A 22332-nucleotide genomic window follows, 5' to 3' on the forward strand; every position below is an offset into this window, starting at 1 on the left:
AAGGATGTATTCCAGCTTTCCTTAAAGTAAGGTTCCTGGAGCTGGTAGCTCAGTAATATAATCTGTGGACTCAAGAGAGTAGAGAGGAGCTCAAACCTCCTTTACCATGTAGGTCTTCTTCTCTGAATGTAACCAGATTGTAATTACTTTTTTTTTTTCTTTTTGGTGGTGGTGCTGGGGATTGAACCCAGAGCCTTGTGCATGCAATATCCCCAGCCCCAAGGTTGTAATTATTTTTAGGGGAAGAAGATATGAAATTGTAGGATCCTATTGACATGTAAAACTCTAAGATGATTTCTCAAGAACTGCAGTCCTGATTGTGATAAACAATCAGGTTTCAGATTTTGGTTTTCTAGATACCATATTTGATTTTGACCATAGTCTATATAAATTACCTTTTAGCCCTTTCTTAACTGCTGTCTGAACCATTTATTTGGCTTTCGTATTTTAGATCCATGAATTAAACAAATGTTTGTTTTCTGCCACTGCCGGATGCTGGAGATAGAAAGATGGCTTCAGATTCCTACTGTAAGGAATGGGTCTAGTTCAGAGTGTGAAGAAATTCCTCGGCAGCAGTTTAGTGAGCTAACCAAGGAACTACACAGTCTGGACAGCCTCGTGTCCCGATTGTCGGCATGAGCTTATGGAGCACTGATTTTTCAGTGCTTGGCTCAAATCCAGCTTTGATCTGGGAATGGCAATCTCTTGGAAATAGGTTGCAAAAGATTTGCCTTATGCATAGTCTCAGAGGGCAGGGTGGTTGGCCAGCTCCCGCTCAGGAAGTAAGGAAGTAAAAGCACTAGACGAAGATGCATTAGGTTTTCCATTTGCTGGCTTAGAAAGGAGTCAGTCAGGAAGCGGTCCAGGGATCGTGGTAACATTGTTTCTTCTTTGCCATAATTATTTTTCTTATTCTTCCTGGTTTCTACTAGTGATCAGCAGCAAAACCCCTAAAAAGAAAGGAACTTAAATGCTTTGGGGGTGACAAAAATGAGAGATGTTGGGTGACTGCCCTTCTTCTGCCAAGAAGACCCCAGCAGCTGTCACTGGGATTGGAAGCTAAGAAGAGTGCAGTTTGTATCCCTGCATTGTGCCCTGAGGATTTAGAAGATATCCTGGGCCTAAGCCTAGAAAGACCCATGAGATGTTCTTGATTGGGTGGCCGAAAACTGGCCATGACAATACATAGCAGGGACAAGTGTAAACGTGTTTATATGGGGAAGTTCAGAAGAGGGGAGACTGACGTTGCCTCTGATGGGAGATATTTCCAGGAGAAAGTGAGTCCTGAAGGATAGTTAATTAAGGGAGGAGTCAAGACCACATGCTGATCATGACAGGTGATATTAGAGAACTGCAATTAAATTGAGGCAACTAAGTGAGAGGAGTGTGTTGAGGCAGGAAATGCTGTTGAAAGAGGGCATAATGGGGGCCTTAGCACTATGCTGGGACATGAATATCTGTGTACCATATCTCCTCAGTTAGGTCCTGATAGACTAGATGCTTAGTAAATGTTTGTAAATTTGGATCCACAGAGCTTGTGTACTAGGTAGACTCCTTTTGAAAAGGAAAATAAGCACAAGTTTAATCGAGGGTAGGAAGTATCATAAGCGTAGATAAGGGTCTCCCAGAAGTCCAGGGAGGCTGAACTAAGCCAGAGAGAGATGGCCATTTTGGCAACAACAACCAAGGTTGCCTCTCTATCCTCTCTTCTCCAATCTCTCTCAACTAGCTTGCTGTTTTCATTCCTTGTCTTGATTCTCTCATGGCTTTTCTTACATGGGGCCCTTGTAGCTGCCCCAGCTTTCATATCTGTGATCTTTCCTCTCTTGGGTGAAATGCTGAGGGAGGATTGCTTATATTTTTGAGCTAGGCCTTGAGTCACAGGTTATTGCCCAAGCTGGACTGCTTGGGGGAAGGGAATACCAATGACAGAGTCAGATTCTAGAGGATCTTGCATTTCATTGTACTTTATCATCCTCGAGGCTAGGCATTAAAGAGCGAAGGACAATTGACATACTTAGTATGAAAATTAAATAATCAGATTTGCAGTCAGATAATACATTTCATGGTGGGGATGGGGAGGCTCATGGCACAGGGTACAACTAGGGCAGGCATCTCAACACACAGCTAATTAATCTGTTCTATTTCTCAAGTATTTTTGGTGTTAGACAATGGGGGTTCATAGGCAAAAAAAAAAAAAAACCTACAAATGCAGTTTCCTAGCACACATTTCTATGTCTTCATATGATAATGTCTGTGGTTTTACTTGGTGCATCATTGGTATCTTTCTTGACAATTGCCTAATTCTGTTGAGTATACATATAGTTATGAGGCCAGAAAGTTGATTCTGGAAAAATCCCATAATAAGTGAATAGTCCAGCTGTAGAATAAATGGCATTCTTATCTTTGTAAACTCACAATCTGTTTATAGTTTTACCTGGATCAGTAGATTTGAGGTAGTTGCTCTATGCTTGAAAGGGTAACTCCAAGTGCATTTGACTGCTTATGAGGCAAGAACACATTCATTCATTCTGTCAGGCATTTATTTGCCCTTTTCATTCAAAATTTTTTAGTGTGTTCTTGTCCCAGGGGCAGGAGATATTGAGATGACGTAAGACACTGTTCTGAGGGAACCCTCCATTTGGTAGGAAAAACAGACATGGGAAATATGACATGTCATCTTGAAGGGATGGTGTTTGTAAGTGGTGGGAATATAGGTTATTAGAAGGAACGGGGGAAGGGAATGCCAATGACACGAGTCAGATTCTAGAGGATCTTACATTTCATTGTACTTTATCATCCTCGAGGCTAGACATTAAAGGACGATTGACAGTCTTAGGATGAAAATTAAATAATCAGATTTGCAGTCAGATAATACATTTCATGTTGTGGAGGATAGGTAGAGATGTGTGTTAAGGAGCCTATTTAGAGATTTATCGTAGTGATTGAGATGACAGAAAAAGATGGCCTAAACTAAGGCATTAACAATGGGGAAGTCTAGGAGACATGGAAAGAAAGAAATGTGGCAGTATATATAGGTAAGATTAACCTTCATTTGAAATGCAAAGGAGTTATTTGATAGAAAAACTTCTCGTGGGGCTGGGATTGTGGCTCAGAGGTAGAATGCTCGCCTACCATGCATGAAGTACTGGATTCAATCCTCAGCACCACATAAATGTAAAATAAAAGATATTGTGTCCATCTAAAACTTAAAAAAAAAATAAATATTTAAATAAAAAGAAAAAACTTCTCGTTATTGCTGGGTGTGTTGGTGCACACCTGTAATCCCAGCAACTCTGGAGGCTGAGACAGGAGGATCTCAAGTTCAAAGCCAACCTCAGCAATGGTGAGGCACTAAGCAACTCTGTGAGACATTCCTTTATGTCAGGTGCATCTCACAGGCCCACAATATGAGTGACTGGATTGGTTACATGGTAGGTTGTATGATCTAGTGGCTCTGTTAAATAATGGGAATCAGCTTAGTCATGTAATAGCACTACTTTGTCTTTCTTTTCAGCTTGAAAGATGATGACAGTGGGGACCACGATCAGAATGAAGAAAACAGCACACAGAAAGATGGTGAGAAGGAAAAAACAGAGCGAGACAAGAGCCAGAGCAGTAGCAAGAGGAAGGTGCGGTTTGTGCTGCGTAGGCCTAGTTGCCTCTGGATGAGTCGTGTTTGTCTTGTGGAGTCTTGTTTATTTGGAAGACATCAGGTTAACGTTGTAGTACCCTGTTTTGTAATATCTGGTAAAAGAAAAAAAATTGTGAATTCACTGAAAATATCAATGATTGGGACTTAGAACATTCCTCTTGCCATATCTTGAGGTGCTGTCTGGCTTACAGAATTCACCTCGCTCCCCTTGAGCAAGCCCAGTTGTTGCACTCAGCTAGCTAGGCTGCTGGCTGCTTCAGAAGTTGGCGTTCAGTTCTTCAAATTGTATGCATCCCTCCAAACTTTAGACTTTGTAGTCAGTAATAGTCTGAATTGAAAATGACATGGAAAAGAAAAAGTTTAGGGAATGAGAGCTAGGTGGATCAGCTTTTTCCTTGAGATATCAAGGCAGTCATTAATATATTTATTCTACAGTATTGCATACCTCCAAGTGCAAGCGTTTTCTGCTAGGCATTATGAAGACATGAAGGTGAATGAGACTGTGGATTGAAGGGCTCACATTTAATAACAGTAATAAAAGTGACACTGTCTGAGCACTTTACATATACATTCATTGGACCCTCTCAGCAGCCGTTTCAGATGGCCATTATTAATTTCCCCATTTTGCAAGTGAGAAACCGAGGTACAAGCAGATTAAACAACTTGCCACTCTTAAATGATAAGAGTATTCTGGAGGAGAGTGCTTGGACCAGGCATAACAAATATAAATGCCTGTGATATATAGGTGGAAAGTCATAAGAGCCATAAGAACACGGGTAAAGTGTTAATAGGAGTTCAGAGTCGGTTAACCACTAGAAAAATTTATTTATTTATATTTGGTGCTGAGAATCGAACCCAGTGCCTCACACATGCCAGGCAAGCGCTCTACCACTGAGCTATAACCCCAACCTTATGTTCTTTTTTAATTGTGAAAGTAGTAGGGAATAACACTGTTAAATGTTTCAGAGTTGCAGAGCGCATGACAAATGCCTAGGGCGAACCCACCCTTTTTTACTTTCCAGGCTGTTGTTCCTGGACCAGCAGAGCATCCCCTGCAGTACAACTATACATTCTGGTACTCCAGGAGGACCCCAGGCCGTCCCACCAGCTCTCAGAGCTATGAACAGAATATCAAGCAGATTGGCACCTTTGCCTCTGTAAGTACTTAGTGGTTTAATGGAGTGTGCCTTGGCAGAATGCTCATGCCTGTGTTTATGTACCTTCCTAGTAACTTGTTTAACATTCTACTTTCCTTACTTGACTAACCTGAGTCTCCAAGGTTAGACTTGTTTGTTCTTAGGTTTCTCGTTAGACATCCACAGTTAACTGTAGAAGGGTATAATACAAAAAAAATTTTTTTTTCCTTTTGTTTGTGGTACAGGGATTGAACTCAAGGATGATCTACCACTTAGCCACACCCACAGCCCATTTATCTATCTATTTATTTATTTATTTATTTGAGACGGGGTTTTGTTAAGTTGTCCAGGCTGTCCTTGGATTTGTGATCCTCCTGCCTCAATCTCTGAAATTGCTGGGATTATAGGCTGTGCTGCTATGCACATCTGACAGGTTTGTTTGTTTGTTTAACCGACGGGTGTTTTAACCATTGAGTCACATCCCCAGCCTTTTTATTTTTATTTTTTGATTTTTGAGACAAGGTCTTGTTAAGTTGCTCATGGCCTTGCTAAGTTGCTGAGGCTGGTTTTGAACTTGTGATCCTTCTGCCCTGGCCTCCCAAGTTGCTGGGATTACAGGTGTGAGCCACCATGCCTGGCTGCAGCTGACAGTTTTTTGTTTTTTGGTTTTTGGTTTTTGGTTTTTTTTAAGTAGATATATTTGTTGAGTCCTTACATGCAGAGTGTAATTGGAGGACACAAAATTTTAAACTACATGGTCTTCATCCTCACAAACTTAGACAATAAATTTGAAAGCAAAGTTTGAAAGTTTTTTTTTTTTTTGTATTTAAGAGCTTTCTATTAGGATTTAGCCATGAGAGTAACTGTTGTAAAGTAGCATCTTTTTCCTGTGTTTAAAAAGAAAATGAAATCTCTAATAATTGTTTTTGTTGGTACCATCAGAATAGTGTCCAGGTTCTGTTTTATTTCCCTCCCAGGTGACTAGATTTGTGAACTTGGAGGTACTAACTGAAGCTAACGGGAGTCTGTTCAACAAAGACTATTACACACTAACTGTGTGCTGTACATTCAATCTGTGAACAGAAGCAGATGCAGGATATGTCACTTTGTTAAACTTACTGACATATTTGTCCTGTTTCAAATGTAGAACTGGAAAAGAATACTGTAATTGTTAACATTGCAATAAGGCATGACATTGTTGTGTCTAATATGCTAAGACACAATAAATAATAGGACTTTATGTAATTTCCTTCAATCATTAAAATAGCCCTATGGGATTAGTGATATTATCCATATTTTGCAAATGAGGAAAGTGAGATCTGGATAAAGTATCTGTTATGAGGTCTCAAGTCCTCTGCTACTGAATTGATTAAGTGGGAGCCACTATTGAAACTCAATTCAGGTAGATATAAAGGGAAGATTTCACAGTATACCAAAAAGAAGGCCAAAGGCTACAATTTAAAATTGTTCTCATTAGCCAAACTTTATTTTTGTATTTATTATTAGTCAGATATACCTATTTAACTGGTAATAAATTGTCTCTTGAATGTGAGATCAACAATATTGCTATGCTGAGGTGATAGAATTCAGCCCTATGCAAATGACTTGTTTGGTGCTGCCTCATCACTGGTAAATTTGGGCTTGTTTGAAATATTACAAATAGCTTGTACACTGGTGCATATTTGGTTCAAGAAATATTTTTTAAGGGGCTGAGGATGTGGTTCAGTGGTAGAGTGCTTGCTGGGCATGCAAGGGTTCAATTCCTAGTATCACAGAGCTGGAAAACACTTCATTGAATGAACTCAAGACCTTAATAATGTTCTAAAAAGAATTATGGAGCCTGTTCTTGGGGCATGTCTGGGATTTTTTTTTTTTTTTTTTTTTTTTTTTTTTTTGACATGGGGTCTTGCTTAAGTTGCCTAAGCTGGCCTTCAATTTAGGATCCTTTGTAATCCCTCCCAGACAGCTGGGATTACAGGCATACCCACTGTGTGACTAGGGATTTCTAATATAGAATAGACAGTGAATGGAACTGCAGGAAAAGTATGGCTGATGCACTTGGAATTCCAAGGAAGTTGGGGTCTTAAGAGAATTTGAACATATTATGAGAAAGGAATTCTTGGCAGAGGGAACAATAGAATTAAGCTTTTGAAGTATACATACTTTTCTAATATTTCAGAATCCCATCACTAAAGTTTCAGTTGCCTGCTCTGTGGGAATGAAAGCTAGACAGTACAAGTAAAGTGGCAGTCCTTATGTTGTGAACACTTGGTGAATCTGAAGAAACTGGACCGGGGCATATGTATTTAGCACTTTGTTAAATTACTTTGAAGTAGTAATGAATATTTCTAGGATTTTTCTTTCTCTCTTGTACAAAAAAAAAAAAATGTGAATTTATGTATAAATTCACATGGAAATTTTATGTATACACTTATGTATGTGTATAAATTTTATGTATAAATTCTCATGAAAGAGGGTTGTATTTTCTTTTCTTTGGGGTTTATATGTTAAGTTGAGTGGTTTGTCATCAGTTCCCTCTTGGGTTAATGCCTTTTTAGTAGTCACTGGATGTGTGACAAGTGCTTAAAGTCTGCAATCGTATAATTCAAGACATTAGGAAGTAGTTTACAATATTATATTTCTCACAGAAGTAATTACATTATGAAACCTTTTATCAAATCTAAAGCGGTATTTTTCAATAGTTCTATTTTTTTAATATTTATTTTTTTAGTTGTAGTTGGACACAGTATCTTTATTTTGTTTATTTTTTTACTTGGTGCTGAGGATTCGAACCCAGGGCCCTGCACGTGTTAGGCAAATGCTCTACCCCTGAGCAACTACCCCAGCCCCTTTCAATGGTTCTTAATCCTAAATTTAACAGCATTTAAAAGTTCTTGAAATTGGGGTAACTAAGAAGGCAGTCTTGAAATGGGAAGAGTATTAGACTTGGAAATCCCAGGGCTAATCTATTGTGGTGCTTGACTCTGCATGCTGCAGCAAGTCCTAAAACCATTTATCAGCTATAAAATGAGGAAGGTAATTAAGATGGGGTCCTTTTTACACTTCACATTCTGAACTTTATTTTTTTTTGTTTCATTAAGGACTTTTAAAAAGACATTTTTCAAAGTTTAATAATGTTTCTGAAACTGTTTGCTTTATTCTTCTTATGGTGGGAGTACAAGCTTTTGCAGTTTGGCTGTAAGATTGGAGGAGACCCCACTGTTGAAATGGTATTTGGATGGGGAATTGGTGTGGTTTCTTGCCACTATGTCCCTTCAGTTTTAATTCACAGTGAGCCACTGATTCTGTTGAGTGTGTACTTTGTTTCTTTCAACCATGTTAGGTTTAATAAGGCTTTAGATTACTGCTTTTTTTTTTTTTTTTTTTGGTATTGTACTGGGGATTGAACCCAGAGATACTTGGCCACTGAGCATGTTACATCCCCAGCCCTTTTCATTTTTATTTATACTTAGTGAGACAGGGTCTCACTAAGTTGCTGAGGCTGGCCTCAGACTTGCATTCCTCTTGCCTTAACTTCCTGAGTCTCTGGGATTACAGGCCTGGCTAGATTACTGTTCTTTGTATACAAGTGACCACTTCGTATTTCAAATCACTGTATACAGTTAAGGCTAGCAGTTGCTGAGGTATCGCACTGCTTGAAGTCCTACAAATAGCACTAGTTCCTGACTTGTTTTATATGTGTAAAGCATTTAACATGTTCCTATTCCAGAGAGGAACTGAAGGAGACAGCCATTGCATTCAGTAAGGGTGTAAGATTGGTTTCTCCTCATTTGTCATCAAATCTTGACTTGAATGTCTGTCGATATCCATTTTCCATCATGCAATTATGGTGTCTTACTGTGTGTTGATTTGTCCTCCTCAGCATGGTGTTGACAAACACCAGCAGTTTCTCTTCAGGCTATTACTTCAGTGTGCCTCTTCACTGGCCAGTACTTAGTAGGTATCCTCTGCAAATTACAGAGCAGTAGTGCCCTCATCAAGACACTGATGAGAGAAATGGGACCAGAATGATCAATATCATTGAGCAGACATTTGATAGAGAAATATGTCTCAATTTCTATGAAGACCTGAAGGAGGAACAAGGAGAAATAGTTTTCTTAGCTGAGGAAAGGGATGTGAACATAACCTCTGAGAGACTTCATCCTGTTTGATTTTGTGCGTTTTAGCCTTAGTAAGGGTATGTTGGTACAGAGTAGTACATGCAGATGCTGCTGTTGCTTAGACTTAGTAACTAAAAACAAACTAAAATGTATTTTGTTCCCCATATTGATGTGATATCACTCAAGCTCCTGGCAGAGGCTAGCAGTCCTCACCTAGAGTTTATTCTTATGTTGCCAGTGGTGCATTTTTCTTTGATCAAACTAAGGCCTTTTCTCTTATAACACCTTCCTTTCCACACAGTGCTCCAAATGGAAGTGTCCTCCAAAGAGGAAAGCTGGAGCAGAGCCTTCTATGCCTATGTTCTTGCACCTTTGGATGAATTCAAAGAAAAAGGAAAAGATACATCTTTGGTATTTTGGGGTCTTCTCTCTGCAGGTGGAGCAGTTCTGGAGGTTTTATAGCCACATGGTACGTCCCGGGGACCTGACAGGCCACAGTGACTTCCATCTCTTCAAAGAAGGAATTAAACCCATGTGGGAGGTGAGGACTTAGGGCCTTGGACTGCTTTTTTGAGCAAGTTGTTGTTGTTTGTTTGTTGAAGCCCTACCAAAGTTAAAACTATTTCAAGTGTCCTCTCAACTGCAACACTATTTGCTACAACCCTTGGAATCTGGACATCTGGGGAAAGACACTGATGCTGTTGCTTGATTGTATGAGTTGGTGCTGGGTATTTTTAAAGATGGTGGTGTTAACTCAGATGGTGTTACAGCATTAAAAATTTTTTTTAAATTGCCCTTACCTGTTCCCATAGAATTTGTGTGTATTTGTGCATGTAATACTAGTACATAGTATAAAATGATAGGAAAATAAAAGGCCATAATTGGAGACCCACAGTTGAGCTACTAGTTGGCTGTGCTCTGGCATAAAGCATCTCTTTTTTTTCTTTTTTAAGAATATAACCTTTAACTTTTATTTTATTTGTTTGTTTTTATGTGGTGCTGAGGATTGAACCCAATGCCTCACCCCTGCTAGGCAAGTGCTCTACCACTGAGTCCCAGCCCCAGCCCAGCATAAAGCATCTCTTCTGATGCCAGGGCATTTTTCTAGAAGATGGATGTGGCCACATACATCCCATTCCCCATATTTTATGCAGTTTGTTTTTGTTTTGGGTACTGGGGATTGAACTCGGGGGCAATTTCAGTGAGCTACATCCCCCAGCCCTTTTTATTTTTTAATTTGAGGCAGGTCTTTCCCAGGCTGTCCTTGAACTCGTGATCCTCCTGCCTTAGCCTCCCAAGTCGCTAGGATTACTGGCATTAGACACTGCCCAGCTTTTATGCATCTCTTATTGTTCACGTGACCTTAAGCCTTATTTTCCTTTCAAACTTCATCTCCCATTACCTCTAAATCTGTTCTATGCAATTAGACCCTCCTATTCACATCCCACTGAAGTGCAGTTAGTACAAAAGCATGTTCTTTGTGGTGCCTTCAATGCCTTTACCTGCAAACTCCTGTTTCCCTCAAGACCAGCTTAAATATTTGCTCTTGGGCTGGGGATATAGCTCAGGTGGTAGAATGGTTGCCTCACATACACATTCCCAGCACCACAAAAAAAAAAAAAAAAGTTTGTTCTTCAGTGTTTCCAGCTGTGAGGTTCTGTCTTACTGTGCAGTTTTCGTTTTACAGGAGCACTTGTCAGACTGTTTGGCTATAGTTAATTTTCTTAACTGTCTCCTATACTACATTGAACCTAAGTAGATTCTGGGGCTTTGTATCTGTGTACTTGATACTTAGTGACACTCAGTAAATTGTAGCAAATGAAGTGATGAATGAATGGTCTGTTTGAAATCTGGCATTTCTAGCTCAGCGGTAGAGCACTTGTCTAGCACGTGCAAGGCCCTGGGTTCGATCCTCAGCACCCATAAAAATAAGTCAATAAAATAAAGGCATTGTGTCCAACTACACCTAAAAAATAAATATTAAAAAAAAAGAAATATGACATTTCATTTTGATTCGTAAAGTAGTTCTAATTAAAAGGGATTAGTCTTTAAAGATCTGTTTTATTTAGCCTTTTTTTTTTTTACTTTTTTATTTTAGATATTTATGGACCCTTATTTTTTTAATTTATTTATATGCGGTGCTGAGAATTGATCCCAGTGCCTCACACATGCTATGCAAGTGCTCTACCACTGAGCCATAACTGCAGCCCCAGTTTAGCCTTTTTTTAAAAAATGGCTTGTACCAAGAATCCCTGCCTTGTTTTTTGTTGTTGCTGCTATTCTGTTTCATTTTTCCCTAGTCTTGTTTTGTTTTGTTTTAGTTGTAGGTGGACACAATAACCAGTAAAGGTTATTTATTTTTATGTGGTGCCGAGAATCAAATCCAGTCCTCATACGTGCTAGGCGAGCGCTCTACCACTGAGGCACAACCCCAACCCTTTCTCTAGTCTTACCACGTTTTTATAAAATAATATGTTGGAGAACTAGAAATTACAACCAGATTTGTTAGTATTTAAGAGATTCTTCTTTTTTTAATACCTTTATTTTATTTATTGTTTTATGTGGTGCTGAGGATTGAACCCAGGGTCTTGAACGTGCTAGGCAACCGTTTGTTCTACTGCTGAGCCACTACCCCAGCCCAAGATTCTTGATTTTGTACTGTTAAATGTGCAAGAAAAAGACATGAGCCATTATTTTAGCTATAACTCTTTCTTTTTGTAGGATGATGCAAATAAAAATGGTGGCAAGTGGATTATCCGGCTGCGGAAGGGCTTGGCCTCTCGTTGCTGGGAGAATCTCATCCTGGCCATGCTGGGAGAACAGTTCATGGTTGGGGAGGAGATCTGTGGGGCTGTGGTCTCTGTCCGCTTTCAGGTAAGCTACCCTAGGCCAGTCTGCTTTCATGTGTTGCTCTTGCTTACCTCCTGCCTCTGGTTTGTTTTGATGATACCTTCTGTTCCTCCCATAGGAGGACATTATTTCCATATGGAATAAGACTGCCAGTGACCAAGCAACCACAGCCCGAATCCGGGATACGCTTCGGCGCGTGCTTAACCTACCTCCCAACACCATTATGGAATACAAAACTCACACCGACAGCATCAAGTACGTGTTGGGGGTGCTGGGGGGGACAGGTCCCTGAGCTTAGCAGAAGTAGCTCCATAGTTGGGCCCAGAGGCATATGGTCATACAGGAGACTGGCTTGTGGTAAAGGGACAGACCAGCCCCCTTTAGGCTTCTGGTCACTTGCTGCAGTTCTTGTTGGCAAGGCTTCCTGCCCACCTATGCTGCAAGGTGCTTTAGAGCAGAGAGTCCTACTATAAAAACCTGGTGCACTGCTAGGGCTACTTCATTTCTAGTAGGCTATCTTGTCTTTCCTATACTAATCACTCTCTGAAAGTGAAAGACAAAATACTTTCCTTTTCTGGATGTTTTTAAAGATAATTTTATTTAACAATGAAGTCCTCTTCCCTACCCATCCCTCATCCCACTTTGCATGTCTGTTTAACTGTCAGCTTCAGTCTGTGTTCTTCATCCTGGGAAATTGACTTCTTATCAGGAATGAGGACTCCATTCCCTGTGTGTAGAGCTGAAGTAGAAGAGGAATCAGGGTAGTGTTGTGAGAGAGGAGAATCAAAGGAAAGATAGAGAGCCCAGGGGAAAGAAACTTTGGCCTCTCCTCAAAATTTGGGGCAATGGAGCTCTCTGTCCACAGTGAGAGTCACTGGTGAGGTTTGCTCCTTCAGCAATCAGGTGTCAGAAGTAAGCTCAGGTGGTTAGAGAAGAGCATGGGGAGTGGCTGTCAGATTGTCTTGAAAGCAGAGGGAAAGCCAGCCAGCTAGGAGCCAGGCCCATAGGTTTAACTTCTCCTGTGGCCCCCCATCAGTATGTGCCTTTGGCTAGACTCTCTGCAACTCTGCTTCAGTTTTCCCAGCTGTAAAATGGGACAGTAATACAAGGCTTTAGTGAGATTGACTTAATCTATAACTGAGGGTTCTTGGCAGAGCCCTCTGAAGGCTCCTTTAGGGCCAAATATTATTATCACTGTCATTATCATCTTTAGTAATAATGTCATCATCATACTATTCTTACTAAAGACTAGTAGTGAGCCCAGTGATTTTGTTCAGCAGGCAGACCATTTGGGATTCTTTCCCGAGGATGCACAGGTAATGGTGTGGGTGGAGTTTGCTTTTACCAGCTAAGTACCAGCTTTTAACTGGGAACACTGCCACAGAAGTTGGTTCAAAATCAAATGACCGGCTGTGACTCACTGTAACCACCAGCAGTTACTAGCTAGCCTGGCCTTGGTTGCTTGCCTCAGCAGTCCGGTAGTAGCACTGTTCTTCTCCAGGCTAATCTATCTTGCTGTCTGTTCAGGGATAGACACAGTTTTTACTCTCCTGCCAGCTTCAGGCCAGGCTGGAGAGTTCTGGGACTTTATTTTCAAGGATCCCAAGATCCCCCCCACTCAACCACACCCATCCCCAAAGCCAGCTTTGCACCTAGGCAGGAAAGGGAAAGGTGTTTTTCATCATCTCTCCCCTCTCTGCTGTTCTCCTTCTAATGCCTCAAGGCAGTTCGTCCTAACTATTGTAGAGTGTGTAGGTCCTCCCAGAGTCTAGGAGAGCGTGTGGACTTCCGCCATAGTCTGCTGGAAGGACTGGCCTACTGCACGCTGCTTCCCCAGAGACCTGCCTCTGGGACTCCAGCCCTGCAGCCATAGGGCCAGAACATCCTCCTTGAGACCCAGATGCCACCTTCCCTTGTGCCCTCCTCTCTTTCCTATCCCAATGAGCTACCTTTTGCACTTTCACTAGAATGCCAGGCAGGCTGGGCCCCCAAAGGCTCCTTTTTCAAAACCTCTGGAAGCCGCGGTTGAATGTGCCATGACCCTCTCCCTCTCTGGATGGCACCATCATTGAAGCTGGCGTCATCGGAGTCTCTTGTTCTGTTGGCGTGCCACCTGGAAGACCCTTCTGTCCTGGACAAGAGGAGTGGAAGAGCATGTTATGCTTTGAGAACAGGCTGACACGCAGCAGCTACAACAACAGCTGAGATCACAAATAAATGGTGCTAAACTAGCTTGTCTCATGCTCTTGCTCTTTATGGTGCATCAAGATGTGGCCTTTTGGACTGACTGTCACCATGTTAAGGGATGGCACAGACCTCATGCAAAGCCATCCAGGGAATGCAGCCTCATTGCCATGAGCCCATTATGTAGTATCATGTGGTACTTTGTTCCAGGACTGCTGAGGCCTGGTGTAATGAGGTGACACCTAGCTCTCAAACTGAGTCCCCATTTCCTGGTACTTGAATTCAGTTCCCATCTAGCTAATGTTGATGACCAGAGTGGTTTCTGATTTGAGCTTGATAGTCTGTAAAGGTTGGAAAGGGGAATCCTTGACCTTTGCTTTGCTAACTTCTGTTTGCCTTTACTTCAAAGAATTTCTTGCTTGGAGGTAAAGCCCTGCTTCTATCTGTGTGTGGCTGACATACACATAGCTTCCTTGCTTTGTGCTTATGGGGTGTTCTGGCTGGTATGAAGCTGCCCAAACCCTAGATTCTTTGCCAGCCTCCTCCCTTTCTGCTTTCCCTGTAGAGCCAGATCATCTTCCTCTTCAACAAGTCCTGCTTCCCAATCTCATGGTGATAACCTTCCCTTCCTCCCAGCCCAGTGTTCCTGTGCCTCAGGGTCTAGGGTGGGGAGTGCTTTCCTCTGGTGTAAGTTTGACACTCAGGAGACTGTACTGTGCACATACCAGCCTTTTGTGCACTTTGTGGCTTTGGCTTCTGTGTGCTGCATTCAGGTCCCTAACCTGTTGGAAAGTTTCAGCAAGCCTCGTGTTACTTTAGTTTTTCTTAGAAGCTACCATCAAAATCAAACATAGTCATTTTTGGGTACGCTGGGTCAGGATGCCTGACAGGTTCTCAGGAGTGAAAGTGGTGATAAGGCTGTTTTCCAGATGGCTGTTCCACTTTGGCAGCGGCACTCTGTGTTTGTGCCATTCTGACAACTCCAATCTCCACTTGGCTCAGGATCCCACAGAATACACATTGGGGCTAGTGCCTTGGGTTCAGATGTTCTGGGAATATTTGTGTCATTGCTTCTTTGTTTATTGCATTTCCCAAAATTGGTAGAATATATGAGATTTGCTGGTTTATGGAAAGATCTGTTCTCTGCGTTTTTAGCATTTGTCAGAAAAGACCTCCGGCCAGGTGTGATAGCACACACCTGTAATCCCAGGGATTTGGGGGACTGAGGCAGAAGGATTCCAAGTTAAAGGCCAGCCTGAGCAACTTTTAGCAAGACCCTGTCTCAAAATAAAAAATAAAAAGCTGGGATGTATTTCAGTGGTAGAGCACCCCTGGGTTCCATCCTTAGTACTGCAAAAAAGAAAAAGACCTGGCTCTTTCCTCCTGCCTTCCACTGTCATGTTGCATGCATTGACCTTAATTTCAGCTACGTTGTAACTACTCTAGGGGATGAGCTTGATGTCAGCTTCCAGAATAGGAGTCCTTCAGAAAGCACCAAACTGACCTTGAGACCCCTTGGGCCCCAGCCACATATGAGCAGAAGTCAGAACTGGTTCTGCTTTGCTTGTTCATTGTAGATCTTCGATAGGTGTGGCTTTGCTTTGAATTAAGTGATATCAGCTGCTGGAAATTGAGAAAAACAAAGAAAATGAAGGAAGAGCCCAGAATGGTCTTGCAAGTATTCTGGAGGTTAGGGCTCCTGAAAGAGTAGGGTGAGAGGGTATTTTTAGGACTGGCTTGGGTTCTTCAGTCATGTGCTCCTCCCTCTAGCTTGCTGTGTTTTGCTCTAGTCCTTTACCTGTTTTACTTGCCAACCTTCCTCCAGTATACACTGCTTATGGCCTTTTTCTGCTGCAACCCTAGGTGAGCCAAGAGATGTTCACTGTTCGCTGCCCATAGAAGAGGGTAATGAACTGCTTTGCTGGGAGGGCTTTTGTCCTTGTTTATTGCCAACTACCCCTAAGAAATATGAAACTTGTTAGACAGTTTTTGCTCAGGTCCTGGTTCCATTTAATGAGGCCAGTTGCTAGTTGAGTTCTCATAGGTTTGAGACCTTGTATCAAGTGACTTGCCTGGCTTACGCCCTGCTTTGAGTATAGACCTCATAATAGCCAGAATCTTAGGACCATCAGGATAAAGCTGGGCACAGAGCCATGTAAAACAGCACTGTCTTTTGTGAGGAGTGGTTCCTCTTTATTCCAGAGGAGAGACGGGTTGAATTATCAGGACTTTCTTTAGCCATCGTTGTATTTCAATACTGAACTTGAATATATAGGAAAGGATCACCCAAGCCTTTCTCCTGTCAAGGCTAAATCATAGCCTGTGCCCTTCAGTCACCCCATTATGGTTACTGGCTTGCTTTTGTCTTTGTGCTCTGTGCCACCATGCCAATACTCAAAACAAAGGAAGTCCTGATTGGCAGGAGTCAAACTGCATGAGCACCACCCTAACCCTTCAGGGAGGTGGGGAGAGGTAGAATATAGAATTACATAGAAATGAGATCTCTGATTTTACATAGAAATGATCTCTCTGCTCTCAGAATTTGCTTTCTGGTAAGTGAGGTGGGATGAGTGGACTTGAAAGGACTCTTTGTTACCATGTCATGAGTCTGAATTTAACAACTCTAGTCATAGGTCACTTTTTTCATTTAACTTGCTCTTTTTTTACCTTTAAAAGAAGAAAGTTTTGATTTTACCTAATATACCTAGGCTGTCTGGTAGAAAGTAGCTAGAATATTCACACCTGACTTGCCTGTGATTATACCAAATACTGTGGCCAGCTACTTTACTTTCATTGAATCCATGCAAGGAATTACTGAATCCAGATTCTTCATGCCAAGGGTTAATGTACAGTAAAGATATTTCTTTTTTTCTTTTTAAATATTTATTTCTTAGTTGGACATGATATCTTTTTTTAATATTTTTTTTTTTGTTGTAGTTGGATACAATATCATTATTTATTTATTTTTATGTGGTGCTGGGGATTGAACCCAGGGCCTTGCCCATGCCAGGTGAGCTCTCTGCAGCTGAGCCACAACCCCAATTATTAATTATTCTGAAGAAAATGGAAGGGCAGTTTAATTCTGAATGGGCTAGAGGAGAGCTCTGAAGTCCATGTTGCAGGCTCTTAACCCAGTGAACTGCTCTGTTTAGGTTAGTGTGGTAGATACGGGCCTTCCTGAAAACAAAACAAAAATGCATGAGATGAAGCTTCAGCATGGCTGTATAATCTTGTCAACACCTAAGTTGTTTAAAAAAAAATTTTAAATCTCACTGTTAGAAAGAAAGGGGTTTCTCTAGGTTGTTGCTTAGGCATTGGATTCTGCTTTGCCCTTGTTTATTTGGACTAAAGAGTACAGTGACACCTTCTGATGTCACTCATGGGCTCACAGAGTATACCTCATCACCATCTCTCCAGAATGGGCTATGGAGTGTACATCTTGCTGTGGGATATTGAGTTTGGGAGCTGGCAAAGATTGGCATGTTTGTCAAGTGTTCTTCATGTTTTCCTCAAATCAGTCAGTATATGCTAGTAGCTTTAGTAATGGTTTCTCTGAAGAAACCATTCTCTTATAAACCACTAATTATAATTGCTGTTGTTCAAATGAGGGAAATAATGAAATTGGTATAAACATTGCCTAGAAGTTTGAAGCTGTACTAGGTCTCTATTAAATCAATCCTTCCTTCCTTCCTTCCTTCCTTCCTTCCTTCCTTCCTTCCTTCCTTCCTTCCTCTCTCCCTTCCTCCCTCCCTTCCTTCCTTCCTCCCTTCCTCCCTTCCTCCCTTCCTTCTCCCTTTCCCTCCCTCTCTCCCTCCCTCCCTACTTTCTTCTCTTTCTTCCTTCCCTCCCTCCCTCACTACCTCCTTCCTTCCTGTGCTGGGAATTAAATCCAGAGTTTGGGTATTCTAGACAAGTACTCTACCACTGAGCTACATCCCCAGCCCCCCTCTTAAAAAAAAAAAAAAATAAAAAGTGACCTGTGGAAGACCTGATGAAGAAGTATATTGTGTGGTCATAACATTAAATATGTAGTGAGGGACATGGCATATTGTCACCCTGGGTGCTGTCATCAACTTAAGCCAAGAGTGGAATAATTATTAATAAATTTAGATTTTAAAGAACCAAATTTTGTGTAATTCCTAGGGAACTTAACACTTAGGGACTGAGAAGTGGCCAGGGCAAAAAAAGATAGCAAATAAGCTCCTCTAAGGACACTTGAGGTGGGTGGGGCTTCCAGAACCTGTGACAGTCTGTTTTCCTCCTTTCCTTCCTCACCCAGCAGTCCTGAGAGCACCACTCTGCAAGCATGTGTACCCTTCCAAATACAATTCCATTCTTAACTCCAGTTTCTAATTTGAGTTAATCAGCCTGAAATTTGTAATGAGCAAATTTCCCCTGGAAATTTGACCTGCCATGACCTACACAGCTTAAATTCTAGGATAATACTTACGTGAGCATTTTAAGAAAACAGAACCTGACACAGGGTCTGAGTTTAGAAGAGTTAGAAGATTGAAAGTGTGGAAAAGGAAATGGTATGTTTTCTTCATTGCATCTTTAAACATCATAATGCAGTTGAGTACTTGGCTGTACCCGCACATGAGGCCTGGTAAGAAAGGTTGTCTCCACCACCTGTCTAGGGGACCTGAGGCAGAAAAGGAAGAAGGTGATGCTGTTTTTTGCTGCAGTGAATTGAAAGTGTTTCTGGTCATGGCTGAGCTGCACCTCTGACCTTGGTGGATTCCCCTGTAGCCTCATTGAAGGTGCACTGGCAAGTCCTTGAGGAATAGTGAGGGCCAGGCTTCCCACCTGGGGCAGGTTACTCCCACCTGTCTTTCGGGGCAAGTGCTGGTCCCAGCTCTTGTGGCTCCACTCAGCCTGAAGGGCATCTGGAGTGGGAGGTGGGGTGATGGTGCCTACTCTCTGTTCAAAGTGTTTGATATGAATGTGCTGTTGTGTTTTTTGTCTCTGGTTTGCCAGGGCCTGGGAGGAGTTTCATGGCCTGGTGAACAGCAGCGGCCGCTGATCGGACGCTCCCCCTCTGTCTCTCACACTCAGGGTAGGGCCTTGTCTACCTTCTCTGTAACTCTGTGACATACCTCTCAGCCACGGGAGCCCTTTTCCCAAGGGGATGCTCTCTGCCCATTTACCCTGAGCCTCAGAAACAACAACCCCTATACCATTGGGTTCCTGTTCTCCTTGGTCATAACTCCTGGGGAACCCTTGGGCAGGTCGCTTACCTTATTAGGCTTCTGTCCCCATCTGGAAAATGAAATTCCATGGACCAACAGGCCTCTGAGTTTCTAATGCTAACATTTCATAATGGTAAATGTGCCTCAAACTTTTTTTCATTTTGCTCAGATATGGCCATTTTTAAGCCATGTGCTAATATTCTGTGGCTAAAAGGGCAGTTCCATAGACCCTACTATGGGTTAGGTGAGAGGTATGTCTCTTGTTTGCTGGTATTGTCTGTCAGTTGTGAGGAAAGATTAATACAAATTCAAATTCAGAGTTTTAACAATGAAAGTCAGTGTAGGTGGGGTGAATTTTAAGACCGTTGCAGGGTGTACTTTAACTGGACCAGCACATGTTTTCTGTCAGGGAGGGACACCGAAATTGGGAAGCTTGGGACAGCTAAAGCATTCACTTCAAGAGTGTTTACATTTCCATCAAAAGAGTACCCAGTCCAGCTGGACACAGTAATGCACGCCTATAATCCCAGCAACTCAGAAGGCTGAAGCAGGAGGATCACAAGTCCAAGGCCAGCCTTGGCAACTTTACAAGACTCTCAAGCAACTTACAAATCCCTGTCTCAAAAAGGACTGGGGATATAGTTCAGTGGTAGAGCACCCCTGGGTTCAATCTTCAGAACCAAATAAATAAATAATGAAAAGGACTGGGAATAGAGCTCAGTGATAGAACATCCCTGGGTTTAATCTCCAGTACCACAAATAAATAAATGTGTCTGGCCCTGCAGCAAAAGAATTTGGTATATTTTCAGTATTGGGGGAATGGATGGAAGGCCAGCATTTGCTTATGCCAAAGATGAGAGTCTGCTTCTGGACATCAAGCTACTTCTACCACTCCCATCCCTGAGAAATAGGGTATTTCTGAAGTTAGAACACATTAACTGCAATAGCTGCTTTGAAGCCCACCTTCCCAGGAAGGAAATGAGGTTTTTCCAGAAGAGGAGATCTTCCTTCCTCAGAGGAACTGGAAGACAGATGATGTTGTAGGTCACAGAAGCAAGTAGCCAAGGATCAACCATTATGATCTAGAGACGAGCAGTTGCAGGGTTCCTGTACACACTGATGGTGCCCCCTTTAAATAGTTTGATTTCATTATTATAAATTCAAGTTTTAAATGATAACACCTGGTTTTTTAAATTCCAGTTTTAAAACTTTTCTCCAAAATGTTGTCGATATAGAATTTCAAGATGGCTGCTAGTACACAAAAGAAGGAATGAAATGTCAGTTTCATTTCATCATGTCAGTTCTAATAGTGGATAAGTTACTTAAGAGTGCTCATAGTGAATGTGAGGAAAGGTTTCAGTTGGAAGGGTTTACTTCCTAAAGTACATCAAATAATTGTTCTTTTTAGAGATTGGTCCACCGAGCTGGGTGCAGTGGTAAATGCCTATAATTCTATAATCCTAGCAGCTCGGGAAGCTGAGGCAGGAGGATCACAAATTCAGAACCAGCCTTAGCAACTTATCGAGACCTTAAGCAATTTAGCGAGACCCTGTCTCAAAGTATAAAGAATTTAAAAAGGGCTGGGGATGTGGCTCAGTGGTTGAGCACCTGTTGGCTCAGTCCTTGGTACCACCACCACCCCCCAAAAAAAAATTGTCAGTCTTAGTTTTCGTGAAACAAGTATTTAAATTGGGTAGTCAGAATGAAAAACAACTTAAAATGAGCCCCTCTCCCTTTAGCAGACCTTAAATCCCCCAGGAAATGTATCTTTGAATTGCTTTGAAAAGCCATATACTTGCATAATTGCTTTTGTATAGTCCTGTTCTTTTTGTGGCTTCCCTATCTTTTCGTACACTTGATGGTTTAGGTGTTCTCTTTGAAGCACAGCCTTGGGAGTCAGTGAAGAGTGTTCGAATTTGAACCAAAAGAATCAACTCACTTCATTGCCTTAGCAGTCTTTAGAGGAATTCATATTTCATCTCTACTGCCTGAGCCTTGCTTTCAGCATAAGGTGTGCTAAGATTTGGATGCCCTGCTCTGGTTGTTTGATCTGCCACGTTAGAGCCCACAGTACTTCGGCCATCTCTTACTCATCCCTTTTCCCCCACTTACAAAAAGATCATGATCTATGAAAAAATTGGCAGAACAACTGCTCTTTAAATAATTCTTAAACCTCAAATGTTTGTCCTTACCTTATCAGCTATTTTATGTCATTATCTATAACTGCTAGTATTTTAGGACCATTTTATTTGAATTCTGTTACAAAAAGTACACTTCTTTCACCATGGCTTCAGTAGAAATCCCAACTAGCCCCTGGGATAGGATCCTGTTACCTAGACAGCTGGCTGGCTTGCATAGGACAGAGGTCTCTATTGTTGGGAGGTACACTGGCATGGTTGCTCATGGAGATGAGATGGAAATTCATCCCCACTGAACCTAGAAGGAGTTTGCAGTTTTATTGAATATGCAAGGAGAGGAGAGAGAGCCAGGACTGTCTACTGGGGTAGACTGCTGATAGCCAGGGAACATTTTCCTGAAAATAATGTGCATGTCAGTCAGTAGGTTGATCGTGAGTGCCCCTTCCAAGCCACCCTTCAGGGCAGAGACTCAGATAGGATTCCTGCTTGGATGATGCCCAGCTTTCACCTGAGGACCCGGAGTTACTTCAGTGTTCCTGCTGGGTGCCAGCACAGTGACAGGTAACTCCAAGAGGGGAGGCATTCTCTGGCTGAGAGTCTTGCTCTCTCTCACCTACCTTTAGGAGTTAACTCCTACTTTTGCTCATTATTCCAGAGCTGACTTTTCTCTTTCTCTAGAAATACTATTTTGAGGCAAAATGGATCAGGAAGCTAGTTGAGTATTTGGTTAACAGTTTTCCCTCTGGGAATGTGAATTTAGAAGCTGTGGGACTGGGAATTCTTTGAGTCCTGTTTGGTACCAAAGCATAGCCCTTGCACCATCACCGCACGACCAGAGGGCCAGGGGGCCAAGGGACCAAAGGGGCTAGCTTTGGGGAATTCATGGTAGATTTTTGAATTTCTAATTTGCTTTTAAAAGAACAAAAGTACATAAAGAGAAAAAAAAAAAAACATTGCCTGTGACCTCTGCCACTTCTTATCTACATTTTCCCTTTCCCTGTCACCTAATCTCTATACTGCAACCTGGAGGGAAGTCTCAGTTGAATATTTGTCCCCAGC

The 22332-nt window shown here is 41.9% G+C and overlaps 1 protein-coding gene across 5 annotated transcripts in view; it reads left to right on the forward strand.

Moving 5' to 3' along the window:
- The window catches only part of Eif4e2 (eukaryotic translation initiation factor 4E family member 2), a 29567-nt gene that overhangs the window by 1870 nt on the left and 5365 nt on the right, over window positions 1–22332 (forward strand). Inside the window, exons 2-7 of one of the 5 annotated variants that reach the window (XM_005326426.5) lie at window positions 3518–3632; window positions 4678–4812; window positions 9349–9453; window positions 11634–11786; window positions 11881–12017; window positions 18924–19002. In XM_005326426.5, the coding sequence (XP_005326483.1) occupies window positions 3518–3632; window positions 4678–4812; window positions 9349–9453; window positions 11634–11786; window positions 11881–12017; window positions 18924–18969 (691 nt within the window). In that variant the 3' untranslated portion in view covers window positions 18970–19002. Of the gene's footprint in view, window positions 1–3517; window positions 3633–4677; window positions 4813–9348; window positions 9454–11633; window positions 11787–11880; window positions 12018–13729; window positions 13994–18923; window positions 19003–22332 lie in introns of those variants that run through there. The other 4 variants (XM_005326425.4, XM_013359173.4, XM_078018243.1 and 1 more) reach the window with 4 other exon arrangements.

Source organism: Ictidomys tridecemlineatus, chromosome 7, assembly GCF_052094955.1.
Source record: "Ictidomys tridecemlineatus isolate mIctTri1 chromosome 7, mIctTri1.hap1, whole genome shotgun sequence".
NCBI lineage: Eukaryota > Metazoa > Chordata > Mammalia > Rodentia > Sciuridae > Ictidomys > Ictidomys tridecemlineatus.